The sequence below is a fragment of the Sinohyriopsis cumingii genome, chromosome 2 (genome assembly GCF_028554795.1).
Source record: "Sinohyriopsis cumingii isolate HCF-2022 chromosome 2, ASM2855479v2, whole genome shotgun sequence".
In the NCBI taxonomy this organism is placed as follows: Eukaryota; Metazoa; Mollusca; class Bivalvia; order Unionida; family Unionidae; genus Sinohyriopsis; species Sinohyriopsis cumingii.
Window position 1 is genome coordinate 137,083,985 of NC_142962.1, and position 24,438 is coordinate 137,108,422.

The window sequence follows — 24,438 nt, forward strand, 5'->3', positions numbered from 1 at the left end:
AGCAAAGGTGAGTGCTGTAGACCACTCAGCCACCCAGGGCCCCTGTATAAAAAGAAAGCATCTGGTTCATATATATAAAGATGCTAGTATAGTGATAATGTGTCCGGATATTGTAGCTTGGAAATGCATACAAATTTCAGCAAACCTTGGTTTCCTATCCCTCAACATGAAAGTGAGTGATATTAGTGACCAGCTATGAAAGTGGGACATGTAGAAGAATTAATGTTTTCCCTAATGCATTAGAGATAGAATTTGTGTACCTGGTGTTAATATGTTTCTATTTTTAGGGAAAACATATGAATAATTTAGTAGGTCTTTGTGAATCTCCTTGATTTTTTATTATTAATTTGTTTACTTATAATAAAGTATAAAACTCTAATGGCTTTGGTAACCAGTAATATGGACTATGTATCGGTGTATGTTTGCATACAAGTTTTGTATCAATCTTCGTATTTTGAACTACATAGACTTATCTAAATTTCACTGTAGCTCACAATTACTGGAAGAGATCTTGGTAATCCTTCGCAGCCTGCCACAAATAATGCTACAGTGACAGTGCCTGTATCAAGAAATTCATTTGCACCACAATTTAGCGGCAACTGTAACCAGAGCATCACCAGAACAGCACAGAATGGAAACATTGTCAGCTCCTTCATTGTCTCAGATAGAGACACTGTGGTAAGATATTTTTGTACCCAGTTTTAATATTGGACTTATGTGTACATTGAACTTTAGTTATGATGCAACTTCCTTCTATTTTTGACCTCCAGAAGAAGTGTTAAGTTACAGAGTAAGAGGTGTCTCTGAGTATCAGCATACTTTTCTCAGGTGGATAAAATCGTAGCTTAAAATTAGTTTTTGAATGTTTCCTTGTGTATAAATTGAAAGGTATTATTTAGTATAAGATTCTAATATCATTGTTGTCAAAAGTTAGCTCAATCACATTCATTATTATTAATACTAGAGGGAGGTTAGTGTGTAATCTACATTTTAGGACAATGGAATAGAAGTCTGTTAGAATGTAGCTAATATCAATAGCAATCATCTGATACTGTAATTGTGGTTTAGAGAAAAACGTAGTCATTTAGTATTCTCACTGTGAGGCTTTGCATTTAAAATTTTCAGGATAGGAAAAATGAGTTAAATAATGATTATTTAACTCATTTTTCTTATCCTGAAAATTGATATAATTTTCTTAGCAGCATCAGTAATATTTCTGGTTTGTGTAAAACTGATTTTAGTTGCTAATCAGGCTGGTCTTCTTTTTATCAGGATTCTTGTTAATTATAATCTTGTACATTTTCTTCTTATTTTTTTAAATTGTACAAATATTAAAATGGCTTTTAACAATATATTTTTACTCACCTCTTCCAGAATCCATTTGATACATATACAGTAACTTTAATTGGAGATGGTGGTATAACAACCCAAATTTTTGAGTTGAACAACAACAATATTCGCATTAAAGATGCTACATCTCTGAGTGCCGATATTGCAACATCTTATGGTGTAAGTATCTTTTTATTTTTGGTGCAAAGATTTGAATTCAGGTAACAACCAAAAACTGATTTATTTATTATGTTTTATATTGAGTAATATTGCTGTAGTATTGTTTGCATTTGGTAATGTTTATGTCGTTGCTTTTATGCTAAGTATAATTTAAATAGTTACAAAACATTTAAAGTGTACACTGCCCATGGAGAATAATCGGAGTACAGTTAAAAAGATTAGTCCTTGTGGGCCCATGTCCTTGATGTATATGTGCCAATTCAGTATGAAAAAATAAATCTAAAAGTGGGATTAATAAATATCCTTAATGGGCAGATTTTTTTATATAGGTATTTACATATTATGTCCACATGGCCTGGTTTGGCTGTGTCGTGCTTAATATCATACAAATTACCTATTTCAGGTTCGGCTGTATGCAGCAGATGGTGGTACGCCACCTAGGACGGCCACAACACTTTGCACCATCAGTGTCATTCGAAATCTTGTCAGCCCAGTCTTTACAAATGCCATGTACAATTTAACAATTGATGATACTCTTCCAGTCAGCTCTTTGATTGTGGTTGTGACTGCAACTGATACAGACCCACAGGTAAATAAGTCAGTGTTTGTGCCCTGAATTTAAATTATTTAATTGGATTTTTGGTTTGGTGTCAGAGGTCAGTGAACAAATGAAGGATTATGTCATACTGAGGCATTTGGGGTAAAGTATCTTTTTCAGAGGCACACCACAGTGGCAATCTAGCTTCGTCTGAGCAGGATTCAAATCTGCACTTCTGGACACAAGCCTGGTGTGCTATCTTCTGAGCCACTAGTTCTTTGCACGTTTTGTGTTATTTGTTATATGTACATGTATCTGCCTATCATCATAAACTTAATGTTCATATTTTGGGTCTTTATGTTGGTCTGTTAAAATTGATGAGAATCATTTGAGAATAAGAATTCTCCCAGGATGCAGTAATATATCATAATTTTTGTATCCTGCCACACTGGCTTAACATTTAAAGCTTGCTGCAACTAAAATACAATGCCTCAGAATCATTCTAAACATGGATGATTTCACTTCATCTGCAAAAATTATTCCCAATAACATTTACTTCTTGTGAAAGTAGAGAACAAAAAGGATAAAACCTGCTGATGTTGTGGCTCTTTTTCAAGTTTTAAGTTGAAGAATAAATTGTTTTGGAATGCATTTAAATAAGATATTTCATTCTTTTAACAATGTGCTTTTCCATGATAATAAAATGTGTAATTATTGTTGTTGATTTATGTAAACAAGAATTATTCTTGTTTTATTACATCTTAATTGTTTTACTGTATTGCCTTTACCATGGTAACACCTGTATTTTCTTTTTACAGTCTCCATACAATAAAGTACGCTATTCTTCTACTGGAGATGCCACAGCACAGCAGTATCTACGTATTGACTCAGAAACTGGAGAAGTCAGGCTGAACCAAAGTGTTCGCAATACTCCTTTCAACACATTGAATGTAAGTACACAGAATTCCTTTAAAAATCATTTAAGGCATCCTGTATGTTACAGTGATTTTATTTACGATGCTGGTTATCAAGACATTTTAAAAGTTGGCAATAAAAGTTGTCGTCCCAAACTAAAAGCTATGTTCTTTATCATTGATGTGTCTGCAGGACCATTTATTTGAATAGATCATTGCTCAAGTCAAAACAGTGACAGCAATGCTATTTTTAGCTTTCTTAGCATTTCTCATTTGTTTATGTGTTCCATTACAGTCAAATACAGGTGGAAAATCTTTAAAGACAAAAATGAATGAATCTGATATCATGACCATGACTTTGTGGCATATCATGACCTTTGCTTTGTGGCATATTATGACCTTTGCTTTGTGGCACATCATGACCTTTGCTTTGTGGCATAATTGCAAGGATACTTTCACAATTTAGTGAAGTGTGTAACAATTCTTTAGACTTTTGTCCTGCAATATGATTATAAACGAGTTTTTGAAAAGTCTGCAATAAAAAGTCTTTCATTCTTATAAAGACATAAAATTAGTATAAAAATAAAATAGGACTAATTGTTATGGCCAAAATATAGAAAACACTTCAACATCCTATGTGATGATTTTCTGTATCTGTTTTATGGAATTTGTGTATTCAGGCTATTAGGGACTATGTGATAGTAAAATGCGTCAATGACATTTCAGCTTGCTGTTCTTGCAACTGATGGTGGAGGTATGATTGGCACTGCTGCGGTACGGGTGAATATCAGGCGTGACTCGGCAACTCTGGCTTTCTCTAACCTCAATTACAATGGACAAGTGCCAGAAAACAATGCAGTGGGCTTCTCAATCCTCACTGTGACTGCAACACCTCAAGTGGTAAGATCTTTTTTAGACACCATTGTAGTGGTCCTATGACATTCAAACAGTGTGACAATATATCTATAAACTTTGAAGGGCAGCTTAATATTTTAGAGAAAACACTGCAATTTCTAGACTGCATTAAGATAATTTTTTAAAATCTCCTGTCTTTATCACTTGATATATGGATGTATATGTTAGTTGCAAAGGCATTTTTGTATTGTACCTTTTTGAAAAAATACAGCCCTTTTTTAATGAAGGCCTTGTAGACTAAAAATTAAAGTATTAGTTATTACACATTGTTTTCTAAAAAATATTACATGTCGCTTGAAAAAATTCTACAAATCATTCGATGAAAAATGAGATATAAAAAGATGTTGCATTAACCTGACGAGAAAAGTGTGCATAATAACTTAATATTTCTATCTGTTTCAGGCTGATCTCACATATCGAATAACTGGCTTAAGTGATGGACCTCAGTTTTTCCGTGTAGAACCCACTGGTCAGATAAGAATCAATAGAAGTTTGACAGAGGACATTACTAGAAGGCAGTTCTTTGAAGTAAGTTTAGTTGGCATGTAAGAAATGTTTTGCGATTACTGTATTTACTGTATATGGTGGGATACCATATATATTGTTGACACTATAAATTTAATTTGTGAAGTAATTTCTTTGTTCACTGTATGTACTGGAACAGATCTTTGTTTTTGAGTTATAAGTTTTGGGACACTTTTTCAATCAAAATATTATGTGGTAAAATTATTAATGAGGTTATAAAGTGTAGGATTTAAATCTTTCAAAACTTGAATTTTCCAAAATTACATGCAAACTTAAATTTGCATATATGCACTACATTTATCTGTAATATTATAGAATTTAAATATTAAATGCAATATTACTTGCTGGAGAGTGGAGTGTCCATCAGTGTTGTTTATCCTCAGGTGTTTCCTTGTAATTATATTGCTTTCATATTTATGCAAGTTCAGATAGTGATAGTTGTAGCCATATGGTTGTCCCTGAATTTACTGGCAGTATGGTTTTGCACCACAATTGATGATTTATTTATAATTTTGTAAAATGACATCAGTTTTTTTTTCTTCTCCACATTCATTCCATAATGTACCTGAGATTTTTTAATGTGAATAATATTCCATAGTTTATTTGTAATTATTACTCACATCAGTGACCACTCTCTGGAAAGGTCACCCCTCTTATAAGGCTACTTTCCTGCAGCAGAATAGATGGCCTTGAAAGATGGGGACTATGTAAATTAGTGTTTAGTTATAATCCAACTTTGTTATAAATAAGTTCAACCATGTAGTATGGACCTTATGATTAAACTAAAGAGAAAGGAATATAGGTATTCTTGTTGATATTTTATGCTTTGAATAGCTCCGTGTGGAAGCCACAGGTACTTTGGAAGTTACCAGACAGACGGCCACAGCCACAGTCATAATTGAGGTTCTTCGTAACTTGAATAGACCCATTTTTGCCCCGGATCAGTACACAGTGACCATTCCAGAGACACAAAGAATTGGAAGTTCTGTTGTTCAAACTACAGCAAGAGATGCAGATAATGTAAGTCAGGTCTTGTTTATAAGTAGCATATAATAATTCTGATCATACATGTGAGTAAAATTATGCTGATTGCACATGTAAGTATAATTATGCTGATTGCACATGCAAGTATAATCAACCTGATTGTACCTATAAGTGTAATCATGCTGATTGTACATGTAAGTATAATTGTCCTGACTGTACATGTAAGTGTAATCATGCTGGTTGTACATTAAGTATAGTCAATCTGATTTTACATGTAAGTGTAATAATGCTGATTAACCATGCTGATTGTACATGCACTTGTAATCATGCTGATTGCTTATGTAAGTATAATCATGCTGATTGTACATGTATGTATAATTATGCTGATTGTACATATAATCATGCTGATTGTACATGTGAATATAATTATACTGATTGTACATGTAAGTATAATCATGCTGATTGTACATATAATCATGCTGAATGTACATGTATGTATAATTATGCTGATTGTACATATAATCATGTTGATTGTACATGTGAATATAATTATACTGATTGTACATATAAGTATAATCATGCTGTTTGTACATATAATCATTGTAAATATGATTTTTATACTGATTGCACATGTAAATATAATCATGCTGACTGTACATGTAAGTAAAATGCTTATTGCATATGCAAGTATAAACATACTGATTGCACATAATTACAGCAGTGCTCACTCATTGCTGACATTTTGCCACAAATTTAACTTGAAAAAATTAAATCAGTCTTGTAAGATTTACATACATTCTATGATCAGCTATTCCTTTATTATTTATTTTTTGGTTCAATTCATATAGATTGGAGCACTTGAATTAAATGTCTAGGTATCATTAACAAGATATGGAAAGAAACCCTTCGGATTATGTAAATAACCAAATAGTGGGAATTTTGTGGAAGTATTTATCATGTTGCTAATTTTTACATATCTTCTTTATGTCACTAATTTATACATGTACACAATACATTTACCTGTACAATATCAATGTGTACTGTATTATATTATCCATCTATACTGCAATGCCATAAAAATTACAAAATAAATATTACATATGTATATCAGTTTAATTGCTGTAAACTTCTCTTTAATAATAGAAGCATATCATTGGTCCCAAATAGCTTATGATTCAAATGGTTTGCACTTACAAATGAAGTGCATTGATACCAGCACATTTAACCAGTCTCATGCATTAAGTTTTAATTACTTCCCTTGAAAAAAGTTTAATTATTATTATTATTATTATTATTATTATGGTCAATAAGTAGATGTTATCTTGATATTATATAATTAAAATATGCATAGTTTTTACAGTATTTTAATAAAATGTTTTAAGTCATGAAACTGATCTGATATATCATGCTAATTTATTAACAGTCTGTTTTCATTGGAATTGATGGGCTTGTTTTTTTACAATACCTTGTTTTATTTTACAGGATACTTTGATTTTTGAGATAGTGCAGAATCCAGGAGTCACAGATTTCTTCTATGTATACCGTACCAATGGACTAATCATTCTAAATCAGGCTCTAAATACAGAGAAGACACCTCAATATCAGGTAAATTTCTAAATCAGGCTATAGATAATGAGAATAAATCTCAGTATACATAATGAAAATACACCTCAGTATCAGGTAAATTTCTGATCAGGTTATAGATAATGAGAATACATTTCAGTATACTCGATAACTGTCTGCGTTCATTACTTGACAAACATGCCCCAGCTACCAAGTGCAGAGTATTAATTAAAATGTGTTCTCCATGGTATAGCAGTGTTAGGGACCAGCTTCACACTGCTAAAAGAGACCGCCATAAAGCTGAGAGGCTCTGGCTTTCCACCAGACTCACTATTCATAAGCAAATCTATGAAGTCGCTAAGAAGAATGTCACAAATATAGTCCATGCAGTGAAATCAGCCCACTACACTACTAAGATCATGGAAAGTTCCAGCTGCAAAGAGCTCTTCGAGATTACTAACAAGCTAATGTCCAGGAACAAATCTACACCACTTACAACTACCTTCTTTCCAGTCGACCTTCCGGACATGTTTGCAAAAATTTTCCGTGACAAAGTACAAATCATTAGAGATAAGCTTGACACCACAATTTCAATTGACTCATCGTCACCATACAGTTGGGATACAGAATTTGAGCGGCAACCATTAGCAGCATTTGAACTTGTCTCTATGGATTTCATACGTACAATCGTGTTGAAGAGTGCACCAAAGTCATGTGAGCTTGATCCAATTCCAACAACAACTGCTACTTGAGTGCTTAGATCCAGTATTGCCTTCACTAACTGATGTTATTAATACCTCTCTCTCATCTGGGGAATTCACATTATTTTTCAAAACTGCCATTGTAAAGCCTCTGCTGAAGAAACCAACACTAGACCATAACGATTTAAAAAACTACCGCCTAGTTTTTAATCTCCCATTCATTTCAAAAATCTTAGAAAAGGTTGTTCTATCCCAGCTTGTATCTCATCTAAATTCAAACAGTCTTTTTAGCAATGTACAATATGCATATCGCCCTTGCCACAGTACTGAAACTACTCTTCTAAAAGTAGTTATTGACATTCTCTCTGCATTGGATAGCAGAAAGATTACAGTCCTCACCCTCTTTGATTTATCTGCAGCATTTGACACAATAGACCATGAGATATTACTCCACCGTCTCCAGCATGTATTTAGCATTCATGATACAGCCTTACTGTGGTTCAAGTCCTACTTGGTCAACAGGACACAAAATGTATCTGCAAATGGAATACACTCCAACCCAGTTGATATATGTTGTGGTGTTCCACAGGGGTCTGTTCTTGGACCCGTTCTCTTCATTCTGTACACTCAGTCGCTCTCAAGTGTCATAGATCATCATCCAGTGTCTCATCAATTGTAGGCTGATGACATGCAAATATACAAAACTAGCCACCCAACTGAAGTTGATGCTACCATCCAAGGTGTAGAGAGGTGCATTTCTGATGTGAAATCATGGATGACTTGTAACAAGCTGCAGATGAATGATGATAAAACTGAGGCCATTCTGATCATAAAACAAAGACTTTCTCATTCACATCCTTTACCTAAAACAATAAATATCAGCAACACCAACATTAAATTCACACAATCAGTACGAAACCTAGGTGTTACTCTGGACAGTACTCTCACATTGCACCAACATGTCATGAACATATGCAAGGCTGCATATCTTGAGCTGAGACGCCTCAGCTCAATTCGCAAATATCTTTCAGTTGATGCCACTAAAACACTTGTGTGTTCATTAGTACTTTCAAGACTGGACTATTGTAACTCAATTCTGTCTGGTTCATCTCAATATCTACTTCAGAAACTTCAAAAAGTTCAAAACACAGCTGCTCGGATCATACTTAGAGTACCACGATCAGATCACACCTCCCCGCTGCTCTGTACCCTACACTGGCTATCCATTCAATCCAGAATCAAACACAAAATTTGTTCTCTGTGCTACATCTCACTGTCGGACTCTAGTCCAACATACCTATCTGACCTCACTCATATGTACACACCAGCAAGGTACTTATGCTCCTCTTCTGACAATCGTATACTCATTATTCCAAGTATGAAAACAAAGTCATATGGACAGTGTTCTTTTGCATACCAGGGCCCAGCAACGTGGAATGAATTGCCCACTGAACTTAGGCACAAAGACACAGTGATCACATTCAAGAGGGCTCTCAAAACTCACTTATTTCGACAGCAAGAGCAAACTTAAAGACCTAATAATGTTTCCTACCTGAAATATTCTCAGCATGTTTTTTATTTTTTTTAATGTTTTTCTAATTTCATGTTGTTTGTTTTTGTAATAATATTTTTATGTTTCTTATCTTATAGGTGTTGTCTAAAGTTGTAAAGCGCTTAGAGCTTCTAAAGATTAGGCATTATACAAAGTCCTCATTATTCTTATTATTATTATTATACATGATGAGAATGCACCTCAATATCAGGTAAATTTCTAATGAGGCTGTAGATAATGAGAATACACCTCAATATCAGGTAAATTTCTAAATCAGGTTATAGAAAATGAGAATACATTTCAGTATACATGATGAGAATGCACCTCAATATCAGGTAAATTTCTGATCAGGCTGTAGATAATGAGAATACACATCATTATCAGGTAAATAAATTGATTTTTCTGTCAAAATCTTTATAAAATCCTCTCAAAACTTTAAACCTCAGTGAACATAAGTTCCTTTGAAACCGGATTATACCTCTAATTTTGAAATCGTTTCATTTCAGTAAACTTTAAATGCATGATCTATATTCTAATACAGGATTCATACTGATTTCTCAAATATTGTACCGCAAAATGAACCAAATATGTAAAGACCATGCAGAACATTTCTAAGGCTAACTTTTTGTTTTCACGAAGTTCCACCTACAGTTAGAAAACTTCTTTTTTTCTGAATGGATGAGAAATTTCACAACCAGCTTTTTTGTTATGGAATAAACCATGTATGAAGTTGAAGCGACAGATTCTAACTGTCCTTGCCTTTAGATTACTGTGAATATTTGTTTGATAACAATCTGGTGTTTGATATGTGTCTGCAGGTAATAACTGCTTATTTGCCATGTTAGAATATTGCGTTTAGCTAGCTTTTTATACACAGTTACTTAACATTTACTTAAGAAATAATAATGGTGATATTAAAAGTTGTTTGTTGCAGTCTAACTTAAAGATTTTACTGATTAAAAATACAGATCTGACATCTGATTAACAATCATGTCTAATGTATAGCTACCTCCAAGTCTGTACCTGCTTACCCACCAGTCACATTTATCCTTTTTAAATTGTTCAGTCTAATATCATTTGCTTTTTTATTTGCAGTTCAGTGTCATTGCAAGGGACCAGAGACAAAATGAGAAGACAGGCACTGCCTTGGTGATAGTGATTGTACAACGCAATAATTTCTCCCCAGTCTTCCAGACTGTCAATGGAGATATCCCACCGTATGGCACAGCGATCAATTTTGACCAGTCACTCAACACTCCGTTCTTTAAAGCTCTAGCTACTGATCAGGATAACCCAGTGAGTTCTGGTATTTATGAATACTGCAGTAGGACTGCTGGAGATTATAAATGATTGAGACAAAAACTGAAGATACATATGTTGCATAAATAACTGATTTTTTATTTAGAAATTTAGATATTGAAAAAATGTGATAGATGTGGAGACATTGAAATTATTAGTGAATGAATCAGGAAGTATGTTTTCAAAATTGAAGGCAAGGCAATTGGTTGGAAGACACTTATTTGTCAGTCAGGATTAAGTAGGTGATGGGCAGTTAATTTAAATAGTTCTAGACTTCTATGTTTACTGGTCTAGTAAAATTGAATGGATGGTGGAATTTGTTAAACAAGTGCCTTCTAATGCATCTCCCCTCCCCCTCATTAATCATGAAAGCCTGAAATAAATTGGGTCAGTTAGAAAATTAAATTTTTGTGGATAATTGACATCTAACTGATATTAAACTTTGCTTGTTATCTTTCTGTATTTAATATTTAAAAGTTATCTAGGTTTTCAAGGAGATAACTTAAATTTGGACAGAAATAATCAGAAACAAAGAGTTGTTGCAGACATTATTTAAATTGACTTGAATTAGTTTGCATTAAGGGTTTTCTTTAGCTGGACTTGGAAATATGTCATTTAAGTGAAGGATGACAAATATAATTTTTATTTATTTTGCTCTTGTAATTTCCTGATACCAGCTAGGCTTCAGTTTCATCACTATATGCCTTGAAGTTATGTCAGGACATAAGATATTTGACTGGTTCATTTTTAGTAGGACATAAATTTCAGCCAATCAGATCACTGGGTTATATACTTAAATTCAAGCTGAGACTAGTTCTGTTGCTAAAATCCAAGCTAGACTTGAACATTTTCCATCATATTTTCTACACAAGATATAGATCTTTTTTTATTTATAACATCAAGAAACATAACATACAATGTATGTTAATGAATATAAATTCTATGAAATGATAACTGATGCATTTTGAATATGACCTTGAGATTTGCAGTGTATTTATGCATAAGTTTATTTTGTGTCACTTTATTCTTTAGCCACTGATCAAGTATGAAATAACTGGCTACCTCTCTGGACCTAGCTTCTTCGGAATCAATACAACTACTGGAGATATATTCGTTAGGGCAGACCTGAGAAATGGGGCTGAAACTGTGTATACAGTAAGTAATGGGATTGACTCTTAATTTTCTCATATTTCTGCATAGTGGCTGTCAGCTTCATGCATAAGAATATTATAAAAATGTTGTGAGAAGGATAAACGCAATACCAACAGACAAAATTGTAGTAGAGAGTCCTGTAAGAATTGAAGGTCTTGAAATGTTGGAAAACATTTGATGTTGAATTTTAATTTTATAAAGACCAGATTTGCACATGCAAGCAAGAATATAGTTATGTGACTTACAGTCTTGTTCATATTGCTACATTTTGAACCATTTTGATATTTTATGAAACTTTGGTCAAGTATATATCATGACTCTACAGTGTGTTATGTACCATAGCTATGCCGTCTGCTTCAAGGTCAAGATCTTGGCAAGGGAGAATGTAATTCTTTGACCTGTATCCTTTTTCAGAGCATCATTTTTTAACAATAAAGAGGTTTTAATGAAAATTTTCCTATTTATGTATATCCTGTCTCGTATCTTCATGCCTTTCCTCAAAGTCAAAGCCATGGCAATAGAAAGTGAAATTTGTGACTTGTATCCATGCCTGGAGTGTAACTTTTGAACAATGAAGATATATTAACTCATTCAGCCCCAGACCCGTTATCAGTATCACTGCTGCTATGCCCCAGCAGCGCTAAGCTGTGTCTAGCTGCGTGTGCCCCAGAGTTTTTACCTGTTTGAAAAATTTTGTAAACATTGTGCACATGCATTCACTCTTACCTTAATTTCTCTGCTTATATCCAATTAAAATCCAAGAAAGTTTCACCATTTATTGCAAATGAATTTGTCTACACAGTGATGTATTTTTTTCCCTATTTGTCCAAGTCTTTCACGACTTATTTATACAGAATTTACAAAATTATGTGCAACGTTTATCCGCAAGAACTCGATCATCAGCGCTGTCAGCATCCTCATCTTCGGACGATTCAATCTCAGAAACTTCTATGTCTGAATCGAAATCTCACAAAATATCCAACTAATGAACATATCTTTCCTCAGCATGCTCAGTATTTTCAAGATCAAACCCGAGAAACTCCTCATTTTTGCTCTCATCAAAAATCACTCTTATGTCCGCCATCATTTACGATTTTTCATGACCAGAACACGTGTAGTTAAACCGCTTTCAAAACAGGAGCCCTTAGCTTCTGAACAATTCAAATTTCCGCAAATGAAAGTAAAATCATTTCTGATTGGTTTAATAGTTGTTAGTTCTTGGAATAAACCCATTTCTAACCAATCAGAGACGTTGAATCTAACACACATTCATCACGCTTGGAGACGGGATCGGCCATTGAATGCAGTAAAAAAATCACGACTACAGGCGGGATCGGCCATTGAATGCAGAAACCGGATCACGCCTACAGACGGGATCGGGGCTTAAAGGGTTAATGGCAATTTTGCCATTTAAATATCATGTAGAAGAAATGTCATATACCATGACCATGACCCCAGCCTCATGGTCAGGGTCATGGCAATGAAATATTATATTCTGTAGCTTGTATCTTTGTATGGAGTAAAACGTTTGAACCAGTAAAGGACATTTGAATGAAACATTGCCCATGCCCATATGACCATTTGTCTTGTATCATAGACATGCTCTCTTGTCTCTAGGTTGTATTTTTTGGAAAATGCAATTCTATGACTTGCAGCTTTGTTTAGAGTGTATTTTTTGAACCAATGAAGATATTTTTTGACATTTTGCCCAAATGTATATCATTACTAGTTGGTGTAACACATACTGTAGTCTAGTCATGCATTTTGCCTCAAGGTCAAGGTCACATCATGGCAAAATATTATTCTGTGACTTGTTTACTTGTGTAGAGTATAGCTTTTAAACCTCTGAAGATATTTTGAACTTTAGCCTGCTATAAATGTCATGACTAGACAATGCATCACATATCATAGCCATTCCTCTTGTCCCAAGATCACAGTAAGAGAAATTTAAATTTGTGATTTGCAACCATCTTATGGCAAGAAAGAATGTGAATCAGTGACCTAAGTACATGTACATGTGTAACTTTCAATTATAATTGAAGATATTTTAATGAAATTTAACCCATTATATATCATGACAGTGTTTTGCATATTGACAGTCATCCCCCCTGCTCTCGGGGTAGAAAATCACAAGGGACAATTTGAAGTTACTGACCTGTTTTTGTATCAAGTCTGTCACTTTTAAATCCCTACAATATGTTGATCAAATTTTACCCAGGTCCACACCTTATCATATAATAGTCAAGTCTGTAAGTCAGAGATCAAGGTCATTAGTAGGGTAAGGTTAAAAGATGTGCTTGTCATGTACCATCCGTACTCTGGTTATAATTTGTTGTCCTAATGTTAGTGATTTTCTTGAGGCTTATTTGGTTTCTTCGTGGTTTTGAAGACCATTCTTCGTTTGCATTTTCCAAAGTATGAGTTGGGTTTTGAATCAAATTATTTAATTGGATTCAAGTTATATGTTCCACTTGGTATATTTTAATAAGATACTCATGTACCTTCTCATTTTCTAATTTGACTTATCTTTTTCAGCTTGGCTTAATTGCCTATGATGCCAACTTGCCGACTGATACAGCAGCGACCAACATCTCCATCACAGTGAACAGGAATCCAAATGCCCCAGTGTTTAACCAGCTGTTTTATAGTAGAAATATTAATGAGAACTATGATGTTGGTGTCAGTCTAGTGCAGATTAGTGCTTCAGATCCAGATGGAGTAAGTTTGTCCACATTTTTCATGGTTTTCAGATTATATGAGAAATGTCTTGTTGCTATTCAGGCAGAAGACAATCAGGCTTTGTCTTGCCTATGCGATATAGGCATAATTTCCAGCACGAAGAAATCATATTGCATGGCAAAAACATATCTTACAGCAAGGCAATAACACAGAATGTGATGTGAAAGCACATACATTTTATATATCTTTAAACTGGATACCTCATTGACAGAAAATAAGTAATTTTTCTGTGAAACATTTTTTTGAGTTTTAAATGTTGTGTAAATAATTCTCATTGATTGTCATATATTTCCCGGTGGGCTTAATTCTAAGCCCATATACTTCAAGCTTATTAGCTCTGTCTCAGATATGCAGTGTTTGTATGTACTGTGCATTCATTTATTCTCATACTTGTCAAATTTGTGGTTTTATAAAAAAATTACATTTTCACTGGTACATAAATTCATGGATTTGGAAATCGTTTTTATTATTCCCACAGTAGAATTACTGTTTGGTGGGTCTTCCAGGTTCATGGTTTAAATACCAACAATGAAATCCATACAATTTTTTACCAGACCACCCAAAAAAGAATTCATGGTAATAAAAATAGTTTTGCATAGATAATTAAAGGAAAATCATTACATTTTAAAAACATTTTTCTTCCAGGTAAGAAATCTTAGGCATTTAACGTTTTCTGCGACTGTTATGCCAGAATTGTCTTAGAAAATTACACAGTTGCCAAAAATAAATGTTTGCATTTTTCTAAAATCTGTAAAACATGAAATTATTTATTGCACAAATGTATCCAAATATGGGGTACTACACAGTTATAAATATTGTACATTTATTGTAAAACTTATTTCCTCTTTCAGAATTCCCTGACATACACTATTGAGAACTCCAACCCAGCTGGAGGACAGAACTACTTTTTCATTTATCCAAATACTGGGCTCCTAGTAGTGACCAGGTCCCTGACACAGGCACCGGCTAACTCCTATACGGTAATCAGAATTTTAAAGTCATGGACATGCACAGTAACAGTATTAATTAAAAAGTTAAGAATAAAGTTGAGGAATATATCATATGAACTACTAAGTAGTAAGAAAAATTGGTCCTTATAAATGTAAGTTGTACAGTCAGTTTGAAAATCTTTTGTAAATATCTTGCATCTGTATTAAAAAAATCACTTGGATATCGAGATTACATTGAAAATAAAACTTTTTACTCAACAGTCTCTATTTTTGTGTTTGGCTTCATTTTTACATTTTCAATTTACTCAGCAGGATACATTTTTCTTTACTTATTTGGTTGAAGGTTCGAAGTATATTTAGTCATTTCAGTCAGTAAAATAAAATGGACATCTGCATACTCATAAATATTTTCTGAAAGGATGCTCTTTTTGTATACTTCATTATACTGTCCTCAGTTAATACACATTTCACCAATCTTAGTGCCACAGAGTGCTTGTAAATCTATGAATTTCTTTGCACTACTTAAATGTTTCATTTTGAAATTTTTATTCTAAAAGATTGAAGTTCGACATTCTCAGATTTTTGTGACCATTTGTATTTTTTATAAAGTAAAGATTACAGAATGAGGCTTGGGGACATAAGTTTGCTAATGCAAAATGCCATGATTTTCAGGTTTTATTGAGGCTCTTAGTCCTAAGCTCCCTCAGATGCATATGCCTATAATTCCAAGATGCTAGATCCATATAAAATGACCTAAAATCATTTTTCTTTCTCATCAGATATATGTTCGTGTGACTGACAATGGGATTCCAAATCGCCCAAGCGTGTCATTGGCTGAAGTGCTGATTAACATTGACAGAAATCAGTTTAGTCCTATTTTTATTGGGCCCTATACAAGTGATGTGCGAGAAGATGCCCCCGTAGAGTTCTCGGTGTTGACAGTTAGAGCCACAGACAATGATCCTCCGGTATGAAAGTCTTGCACCTTTTGTAATTACGTTGCATGATAGGCAAACAAAAGAAAAGGATAAGAGCTGAAAGAATTTTATTTCATGGAGAGACATTATATATCTGTTGTCCTACTGAAAAATGTCAAGGATAAAATATCTAGAGCTAAATTTGTATCCATCCTTTCAGATGCTAGTGCTGATTCAGCAGTTATAGACCAAGAATGCATTCTTGTTAGTTTTGTATACACTGATCATTAAAGTCCATTAATACCACAAGTTGAAATTTCCAGTATATTTTACATGTCACAGAAGCTCAATAAAACCAAATATTTTAACCGTCCTGTCTTCCACTATTCATTTTAACAATGAAAACATTTAAAAGTGGGATTTTAAATGGACAAGTGAACTTTTTAATTTATTTGTCTGTGGACAACTTGATTTTGACAAAATGTCTTCACCCCAGGTAAATTATAGCATTTAACATTTTCTGAGAAGATGGTGCATTATCCAGTGTAATTATTCGTGATTCATCTTTTTACAGTCAGACGTTGAGCCATTTTTACATATTTTTATTTCACAATCAGTATGTTTTTTTAAGATTTTGAGATGGCTTGGCATGTTCTAAATTCTTTATCCTAATTCTGCTTCACAGGGACCCTATTCTGCAATCACATATCAAATGATTGGAGATGATCAGGCACCCACATATTTCAAGGTCAATGATACAACAGGAGAAATAAGAGTTCGTTCATCACTGATTGCAACCAACAATCTTCAGTATGTTGTAAGTATTGCTTGGAATTCTTGGCTTCATAAATCATTCAAGGATCTATTATATCATCCTGAACTGAAAAGGAAAAACATTGATAATAATATAGATTGGAGTTCTGATTCACGTGAAAATTTGTAGACATGTAAGCTATTTCAGATACAGCGTAATTGTTATTAACTTTTAGTGAAATTTTTTATATCGGGTTATTTTATTTTTTTACATGATACATTCTGACAGATTTGGAGAAAAGTGTTCCAGTATAAATATGATAGACTAGGAATAAGCTGTAATTTCTCAGTGCAAAAACAGAATGTATATGACAGGAAACCAGTCAGTTAGGCTCTTGTTATTTTTGGGCCAAAATTGTTGAAGGATTTCAGGGTTCTTGAATTGGAGTAATTGATACACTCTTCATTCTTGCAGGACTTAAATTTTTACTGACTTTATTCAGGTATATATCTGCTCACATAAAATTGCAATATAATAGCATAGGGTTCTTTACATTGAATGAACGTACTATTCTGGACATGCTGCTTTGATTCCAAAATATTGATGCTCTAATTCCTGACAAATATGCTGATGGGTTAACATCTCTGATTTTAAATCCATATGCCTATTACTTGCATCAGAAATTATATAATTATCATGTGCAGTTTATAGATTTGATAAGTAAATAAGAGCTATGTCATGAAGTTGAGATAAGGTCAAAGGTCATGGTTTGAAGTAGAAACAAAAATCAAGGTTGGTGTCATTGTTTTCATTTGTATATTAGAGTCATCATTATTTGAACAAATCACATGCATAATAATATGTCTGTATGTTTTACTTCAGACATGGATCTGAAAATAGATAATAGAAAAAGATAAATACAGTTTGATGACCTGCCACAACCAATCCAAGCCTTGTCACTAACTGGGACCCACTGGTCCAGGGCCTTATTCTAGCCAATGAATAACAGATTAAATGTGGTGGGAGGGATAGGAAAACCATCCTAAGCTATGGTAGTTTTGTTGAATTGAGAAAATGATGAAATTAGAGCTCAGTTCATTTTTATATTGCTAATGAAAAAAGGACAGCATACAAATCCACAATCACTACATTCACCGGTACATATACAGTTGAACCCGGTTATGTCGCCGGCCTAGGGGTTTGCCAAAATGCGTCGAGATAACCGATGATCGAGATAAACGAAAACCAATATGGCGGCAATATATTAACATGTGCTTGAAATTTCTTTATGTACATGATGTGCGTTAATAAATGAGAATGTACATGCACGTGTTTTTGGAGGTTTTTTAACACAACAGCGTTGCCGCGATTTGTTTGATGAAGCGATCGGCATGCTATAAAAATGTACATACATGTTTGCTAACAACAAAAGGCATATGTGCACCAACTAACAGCAGAGATTTACCAGTATACAATACAAACCACCGTCGATTCTCGATACAAACCTTTATTATATTCTCCAACATTGCAAACACAAAGATCGCTCACAAAATCACAAAAAACGTGCGGGGTGTAGTTCGTTTTTACAAAAAGCTAACCAGTGTCAAAATTAAATTCGCGAGTCATTTCACTCTGACACAGCTCTGAAAAGTATCGTACACGCGGTTACTATCAAAAGACCGTGTTCTTGCAAAATAGGATCTCCATTCCCACGAAAGAAACTTACACGAGTCAACACCTGGCAATATTGGACTGTATATATTACTGTAGCCTAAGTTAACACCCAATATAGGGATTCTTTCACTCCTGTATTTTGAGAAATAAATAATTATTTTTAATTATGCAAAACTTGTTTATTTGTTGTTTGCTATTTCTTCTTGCGGAGTTTAAGTCTCTGTAACTGTAACACGGGATTGATGGCAAAAGGATAAGATCAATGAGTAAAATGCACAAATAATATTTACACTGCCTGGATTTATGTTTGGTGACATACTCCTTCTTCAAAATATCACAGCCAGTTGTAAATTAATTGACAAACTTTGCCTTGATACATACATCATAGAACATCTGTTTTAACTTTTTATCATATCTCAGCCAACAAACAGAAGGATTAGCCATTCCATTAATTTCATCTGTTCTATTCACGTCTTCAGAAGTTGGCCAGTTGTAGGTATAATACGGTAGCATGATTGACTGTCACAGCATACAGTACTCGGCCCAGATGTCAGCATAAGCAGATTATGATGTAACAATGCACTGCTAAGATAGGATTGTCGATACAAACAAAGCGATTGGTCATGGGGATCGAGATAACCGACGTTAAGTGGCAAATTTGGCCTTCTTTTGTGCTCGAGATATTAGGGTTCGGCGACATAAAAGAATCGACATAACCGATGAGAAAATGCTAAGACAAAGAGAGAATTTGGCAGTTCCACTTCAAAAATGTCGACTTAATAGGGTTGGCGAGTTAACCGAGGTCGAGATAAGTGGGTTCGACTGTACAACAAATAAGATTCTAATAGAAAATTATTTGATTCTGCTGTGTTTAATTGTAAAATACAAACTATTTGTCTTTGACATTGTAAAATACAATCTATTTTTCTACAAACAGGCCAGAATTGTTGCTCGGGATGGTGGAATACCATCTCGCTCAGCCACCACAACAGTTCTACTGAATATCCTGAGAAATCTACAGAAGCCAGTCTTCAATCCGACTAACTACAACACAACAATTTTGGAAACTCTTGCTGTAGACACTGTTGTACTGACAGTTACAGCCACTGATAATGATAGACTGGTAAATAAACTTTGAATTATTACATTGTTTTCAAGGTTGAACCATAATACCATGCCTTTGTGTTGCAGTGACAATTAATTAATAAGATAACCTTTATAGATAAAAATAATTTAAGTAGGGTCAGTCGTTGAATTTCATTTAGCATAACCTTGAAACCTTGAAGAATCCAGTTGTTTTTTTAAAATAAATTTTGAGTGGTGACTATTTTGTCAGGTAAACGTTAGTATGTTTATGCTTTTATTTAATGTATGCCATTAGGCTTGTACTTGGAAAGTAATCATTGACATCTTAAATATATTAAGTCACATTCTTTGATATCTGCTGTTAATAAAAAGTAATCATTCACATTCTAAATGTATTAAGTCACACTCTTTGATATTTGCCTGTACCTTTCCAAAAGGGCATGAAAGGTTTTATCCACACTGCTTTTCTATTAAGGATGCATATATTAGATGGAGAGAAAATAGTTTTATGTAATCATCTCACTCTGTGATTTTTCCACTACATTGTTAATTTACTTACACAAGAGACCTGTTTAAAATGTTCATTTATGCAAAGTATGAGTGGTAATAATTATTTATCTTTATAACAGTCTCCACAAAACAAAGTAACATACAGCTGGACTGATATCACTGGCAATGGGCAAGGTCAGGTATATTTCAGTCTTAATGCAGATACTGGGGCAGTATCAGTGAGAAGACAACTGTATGATGACAACTTCAATACTCTAACATACAGAGTAAGTAAAACTATAAGTGTAATTCTTTTCTCCTATTATAAAAACCACCATTTAAAATTGATCAATTTCTATTTTGGGTAAGTATTGAAGGTTTTAAGAGATACATTTTCACTCCAGGTATTGAAGAATTTAGTCTGAATGGGGATTATATTGATCAGCAAATTATGTACCAGCCTTACTTGAACCCATTTCATATTTTGATGTCAGCATCAACAACCCCCTGATGGCTGATTCATGAACTTCCTATTCATAAATTTATGATTTCTATATTATATGCATGAACTTCAAAATGGGGAAAAAGAAAAGACAGGGGAATAAAAGAAAATTATAATTTTGGCAGGTAGAAATGGTTGTAATTTGCTCAGCATTGGAAGTAATTTTACACATTGCTTACCATTTCTGCAGTTTCCCGCATCAATGAGATAGTTCTGCCTTTAGTTCTGCTTCATATTTCATATGCACTTAACATAAGGCAGAATGTATTATGTTAAGTTTTTGTCCTTTTGTCTTTTTCCAATTTAGTTTCCACATAATAACTAAGGTTGTCCATCATCTAAAGCAACCAAACATCGTGGATTACTTTCACTTAGGATATATGGAATCAGGAATTATGAACTTGAAACCTCTACCATGTCTACCAAATTGTGTTGATGAAAGGAAAAAAACACTTCACAAGCACAGTAATTAATTGAGAGAGATGTAAAACGTGGTTATTGACAGAAGACTGGTAGTTAATGTTGAGAATAATTATGCTTATATTAAACTATGCAAAAATAAACTACATATATCATAAATGGAAGAGCTAGACAAGTATATTCTCTCTCTTTCTCCCTGATGCTTACTCATTTTCCTATTTTTGACCCATTGCAGCATTTTCTGTTCAGTTAAACAAACATTTAGACAAATGGCCTTTTGCATAAATATGATTTAGACATTGGATAGAGGTTTGTAATTTGTAATGTTTGATTCAATGGTGAAGTGAACAGTAAGATGGGCCTGCACTAAAATATAATCTGTTCTGGCTTTTTGGAGTTCATACTGGCTAGGAACAAACAGAAAGAATGGTGTGAGCTAACTGGTAAGAGTGTTTCTTTCAGAGGTGGCTTCAAAAGTGGGAGTAACTTCTAAATAGGTATTTTGTGTAGCTGGGCAGCTGTCCAAACAAGGTATTTTTTAGTTCATGTTGGAGATCTTTTGGGGTATTTCAGACACAATATTATATGATGTGTTTGATTCTTTGAAGAATCTTTAGTGGAAGATGGAGGTTTGATTTGTGACAATGCAGATAGTGATAACTGAGGTTTATTTGTTTGCAGTTCACAGTTAGAGCTACTGATGGTGGCACTCCTGCACAAACTTCAGACATTCTTGCCAATGTTGTCATCAATGTGGACAGGAACTTATATGCACCTGAATTCCAGAATGAACAAACCTACAGTGTTCAAGTTCCATTTACAACAGGTTCTAATGTAGAGGTCAACAACAGAATCCTAGCTACAGATATTGACTCAAGGGTACAGTCCATATTAATCTGTCATGTCTCTAGCCAGTACAACCTTTCATCGTAAAAATTAAAAATATCATTTCATTTATAATGGATTTTCCAGTTTTCTTGCCTTATTTTATTCTTATTTGTATCAGTTGTTGTCATTGTTCTTTGGAATTGATTATATAAAGTTCTTTTTAGATACATTAATTGAAACTATTCATTTCAAATTTAATATGAAGTAGTGCAATTGTTTATGTAACTAAAAGCGATCGGTTTTTTTAATGATTCACTTGTGTCATGAAGCCATTACTATGCCAAATTTTAATTGTTGCTGAATGCAGCTGTTTATTGAATTTGTAAAGGGGAGCTAATCCACCTTAAAAGGTTTCAAATATATTTGTGAAGAGTAATATTTATATCCAAAGATTTATATCAATTATCTAATGCTGAGCAATACTACTAAACAAATTATTGTTTGCTTTACATTGCATTGCCTTTTTGCATACTTTGAAATCATGTGAATGTTTTTTTTACTAGGCGCCATTTAATACGGTGACATACAGCATCATTGGGGATGGAAATGCCACCAATTTCTTCTCCATCAACCCAGCTCTTGGCACCATAACAACCAGAACATCACTGGCCACTACAAATTCCAACACTTACACTGTAAGTACCTTTTTTTTTATAAATGCCCAGCCCCAACTCCCACAGGGCAACTTCATTAACTTTGTGTATGCGTATTCCCAAGTCTGTACAACATCATCTTTTTCTAATTAAATGTAAAATTTCCTTTTGCTAAGATAGAACAGAATAATTGATGTTTATATTTGGTTTAAAGTTTTTCCATTTATTTGCATGAGAGTATTTTCTTATTAGTCAACAGCTTGTTATATTCTGAATTTTAAATATTTGCCAATTAATGCTATTCATTTAATCAGCACTTTGAGTAAATATGAAAGTTAAGCATGTAGTTAATAATATAGTGTATAGATAATAGTGTTCTTGCCATGTATGTGGTTTTATACACATATACACTGATTCCAATTTTGAAAATAAAAATAGATATAGTCATTTCATCCATTGGCAGAAATATCAATGTCAATATTCTGCATTAAAACAACATAATATTAATGGAAATTTAAGTAGTTTGTACTGGTGGTTTGGGGAAGGGACATAAACATGTTGATCCCATATTCAGTGTAATGATAATAATAATAATAATAATAAGAAGAAGAAGATTATTTATAGAGGGTCACTCATTTCATCAAGACTTTTCCCTTGAGGCCCTCGTAAGAAAAAATTTAACAATGTACATTATTCATGAGATACATGTAATTACTTTTTATTTGAACATGTCTTTTTATTATAGATACTAAATTCAATTATAAACAATTAGTAACACATACATATTCATAATATCTCTTCTTAAACACTAATATTTTCAATAGATTTTATGTGCAGAGGAAGCTTGTTCCACAGAACTGTACCATAGTATTGGAAGCTTTTTTTAAATTGCTCTTTTCTTGGTTTTGATGGTTGAAGATTTTTCTTTGATGTTGATTTCAACTAGTAGATGTTGAATGAATCCTGTATATATCCCCTGGTGTAGCCCGATGAACATGGTTATATATAGAAGTACTGCCACTCATTGCAAGCTGAATTCATATTTATTTTGTTAAATCAAAGTACTTTGTAACTGATAATACAGCTATATACCAGTTTAACATAAATTGCAGTTCTGATATTTGAGAAAGATACATAACATCATTATTAATGTGAGGAAATTAAATTCATGACCATTTATGCTGAGTTTATTCATGAAACCAGGTTAACTCTTAAACCATTCAATTTAATTTGTAGGATTATTGTCCCACATATTTGCATGTACCTTTTATGGGTTTAGTCTTGTCCTGTCCATTTTTTGCTGAGCTATGCCTCTTGTCAAGCAAATTCTTGTCTTCACATTAAAACTTGGAATGTTCCATGTGATCAGCCTAGCTCAAGCATCATTCAAACAATTTTGATGAACTTGGGTATAAAGATTTTCTCTTTGATTTTAAGTGTGTCGTTTATGAAGTTTGTCATTTTGGACAGATTTATTTCCCTTATCATCAGTTTCATATCTTTATATGGAATTATGCATGTAATCAGTTTAGCTAATGAACCATTCAGTATATTTTGGTGCAGTTTGATTTGAACTTAGCTGCACCATTTGTAGGTTTTTTTTCTTCTGATCTACTCCATTTCGGGCAGAGTTATAGCCCTTGCCAATCCAAAGTTTAGGTCTTTAAATGAGATGTTGCTTGTATTGTTGAGACTAAAGAATTTAGATTTGAGGTATTGTTCAGCATTATTTTCAGCTCGAGTTCCCCAGGTAAGGTAAGTCTCTTTGGAGCCA

At 33.6% G+C, this 24,438-nt stretch overlaps 1 protein-coding gene across 1 annotated transcript in view; it reads left to right on the forward strand.

Moving 5' to 3' along the window:
* The window catches only part of LOC149805912 (uncharacterized), a 273,589-nt gene that overhangs the window by 85,596 nt on the left and 163,555 nt on the right, over positions 1–24,438 (forward strand). The window contains exons 55-72 of the mRNA XM_089934933.1: positions 490–678; positions 1,375–1,509; positions 1,913–2,098; positions 2,866–2,997; positions 3,688–3,861; positions 4,279–4,404; positions 5,236–5,421; positions 6,868–6,990; positions 10,297–10,497; positions 11,533–11,655; positions 14,188–14,370; positions 15,243–15,371; positions 16,121–16,309; positions 16,944–17,075; positions 19,624–19,809; positions 20,402–20,548; positions 21,865–22,062; positions 22,575–22,706. Coding sequence (XP_089791059.1) covers positions 490–678; positions 1,375–1,509; positions 1,913–2,098; positions 2,866–2,997; positions 3,688–3,861; positions 4,279–4,404; positions 5,236–5,421; positions 6,868–6,990; positions 10,297–10,497; positions 11,533–11,655; positions 14,188–14,370; positions 15,243–15,371; positions 16,121–16,309; positions 16,944–17,075; positions 19,624–19,809; positions 20,402–20,548; positions 21,865–22,062; positions 22,575–22,706 — 2,871 coding nt within the window. The remainder of the gene's footprint in view (positions 1–489; positions 679–1,374; positions 1,510–1,912; positions 2,099–2,865; positions 2,998–3,687; positions 3,862–4,278; positions 4,405–5,235; positions 5,422–6,867; positions 6,991–10,296; positions 10,498–11,532; positions 11,656–14,187; positions 14,371–15,242; positions 15,372–16,120; positions 16,310–16,943; positions 17,076–19,623; positions 19,810–20,401; positions 20,549–21,864; positions 22,063–22,574; positions 22,707–24,438) is intronic.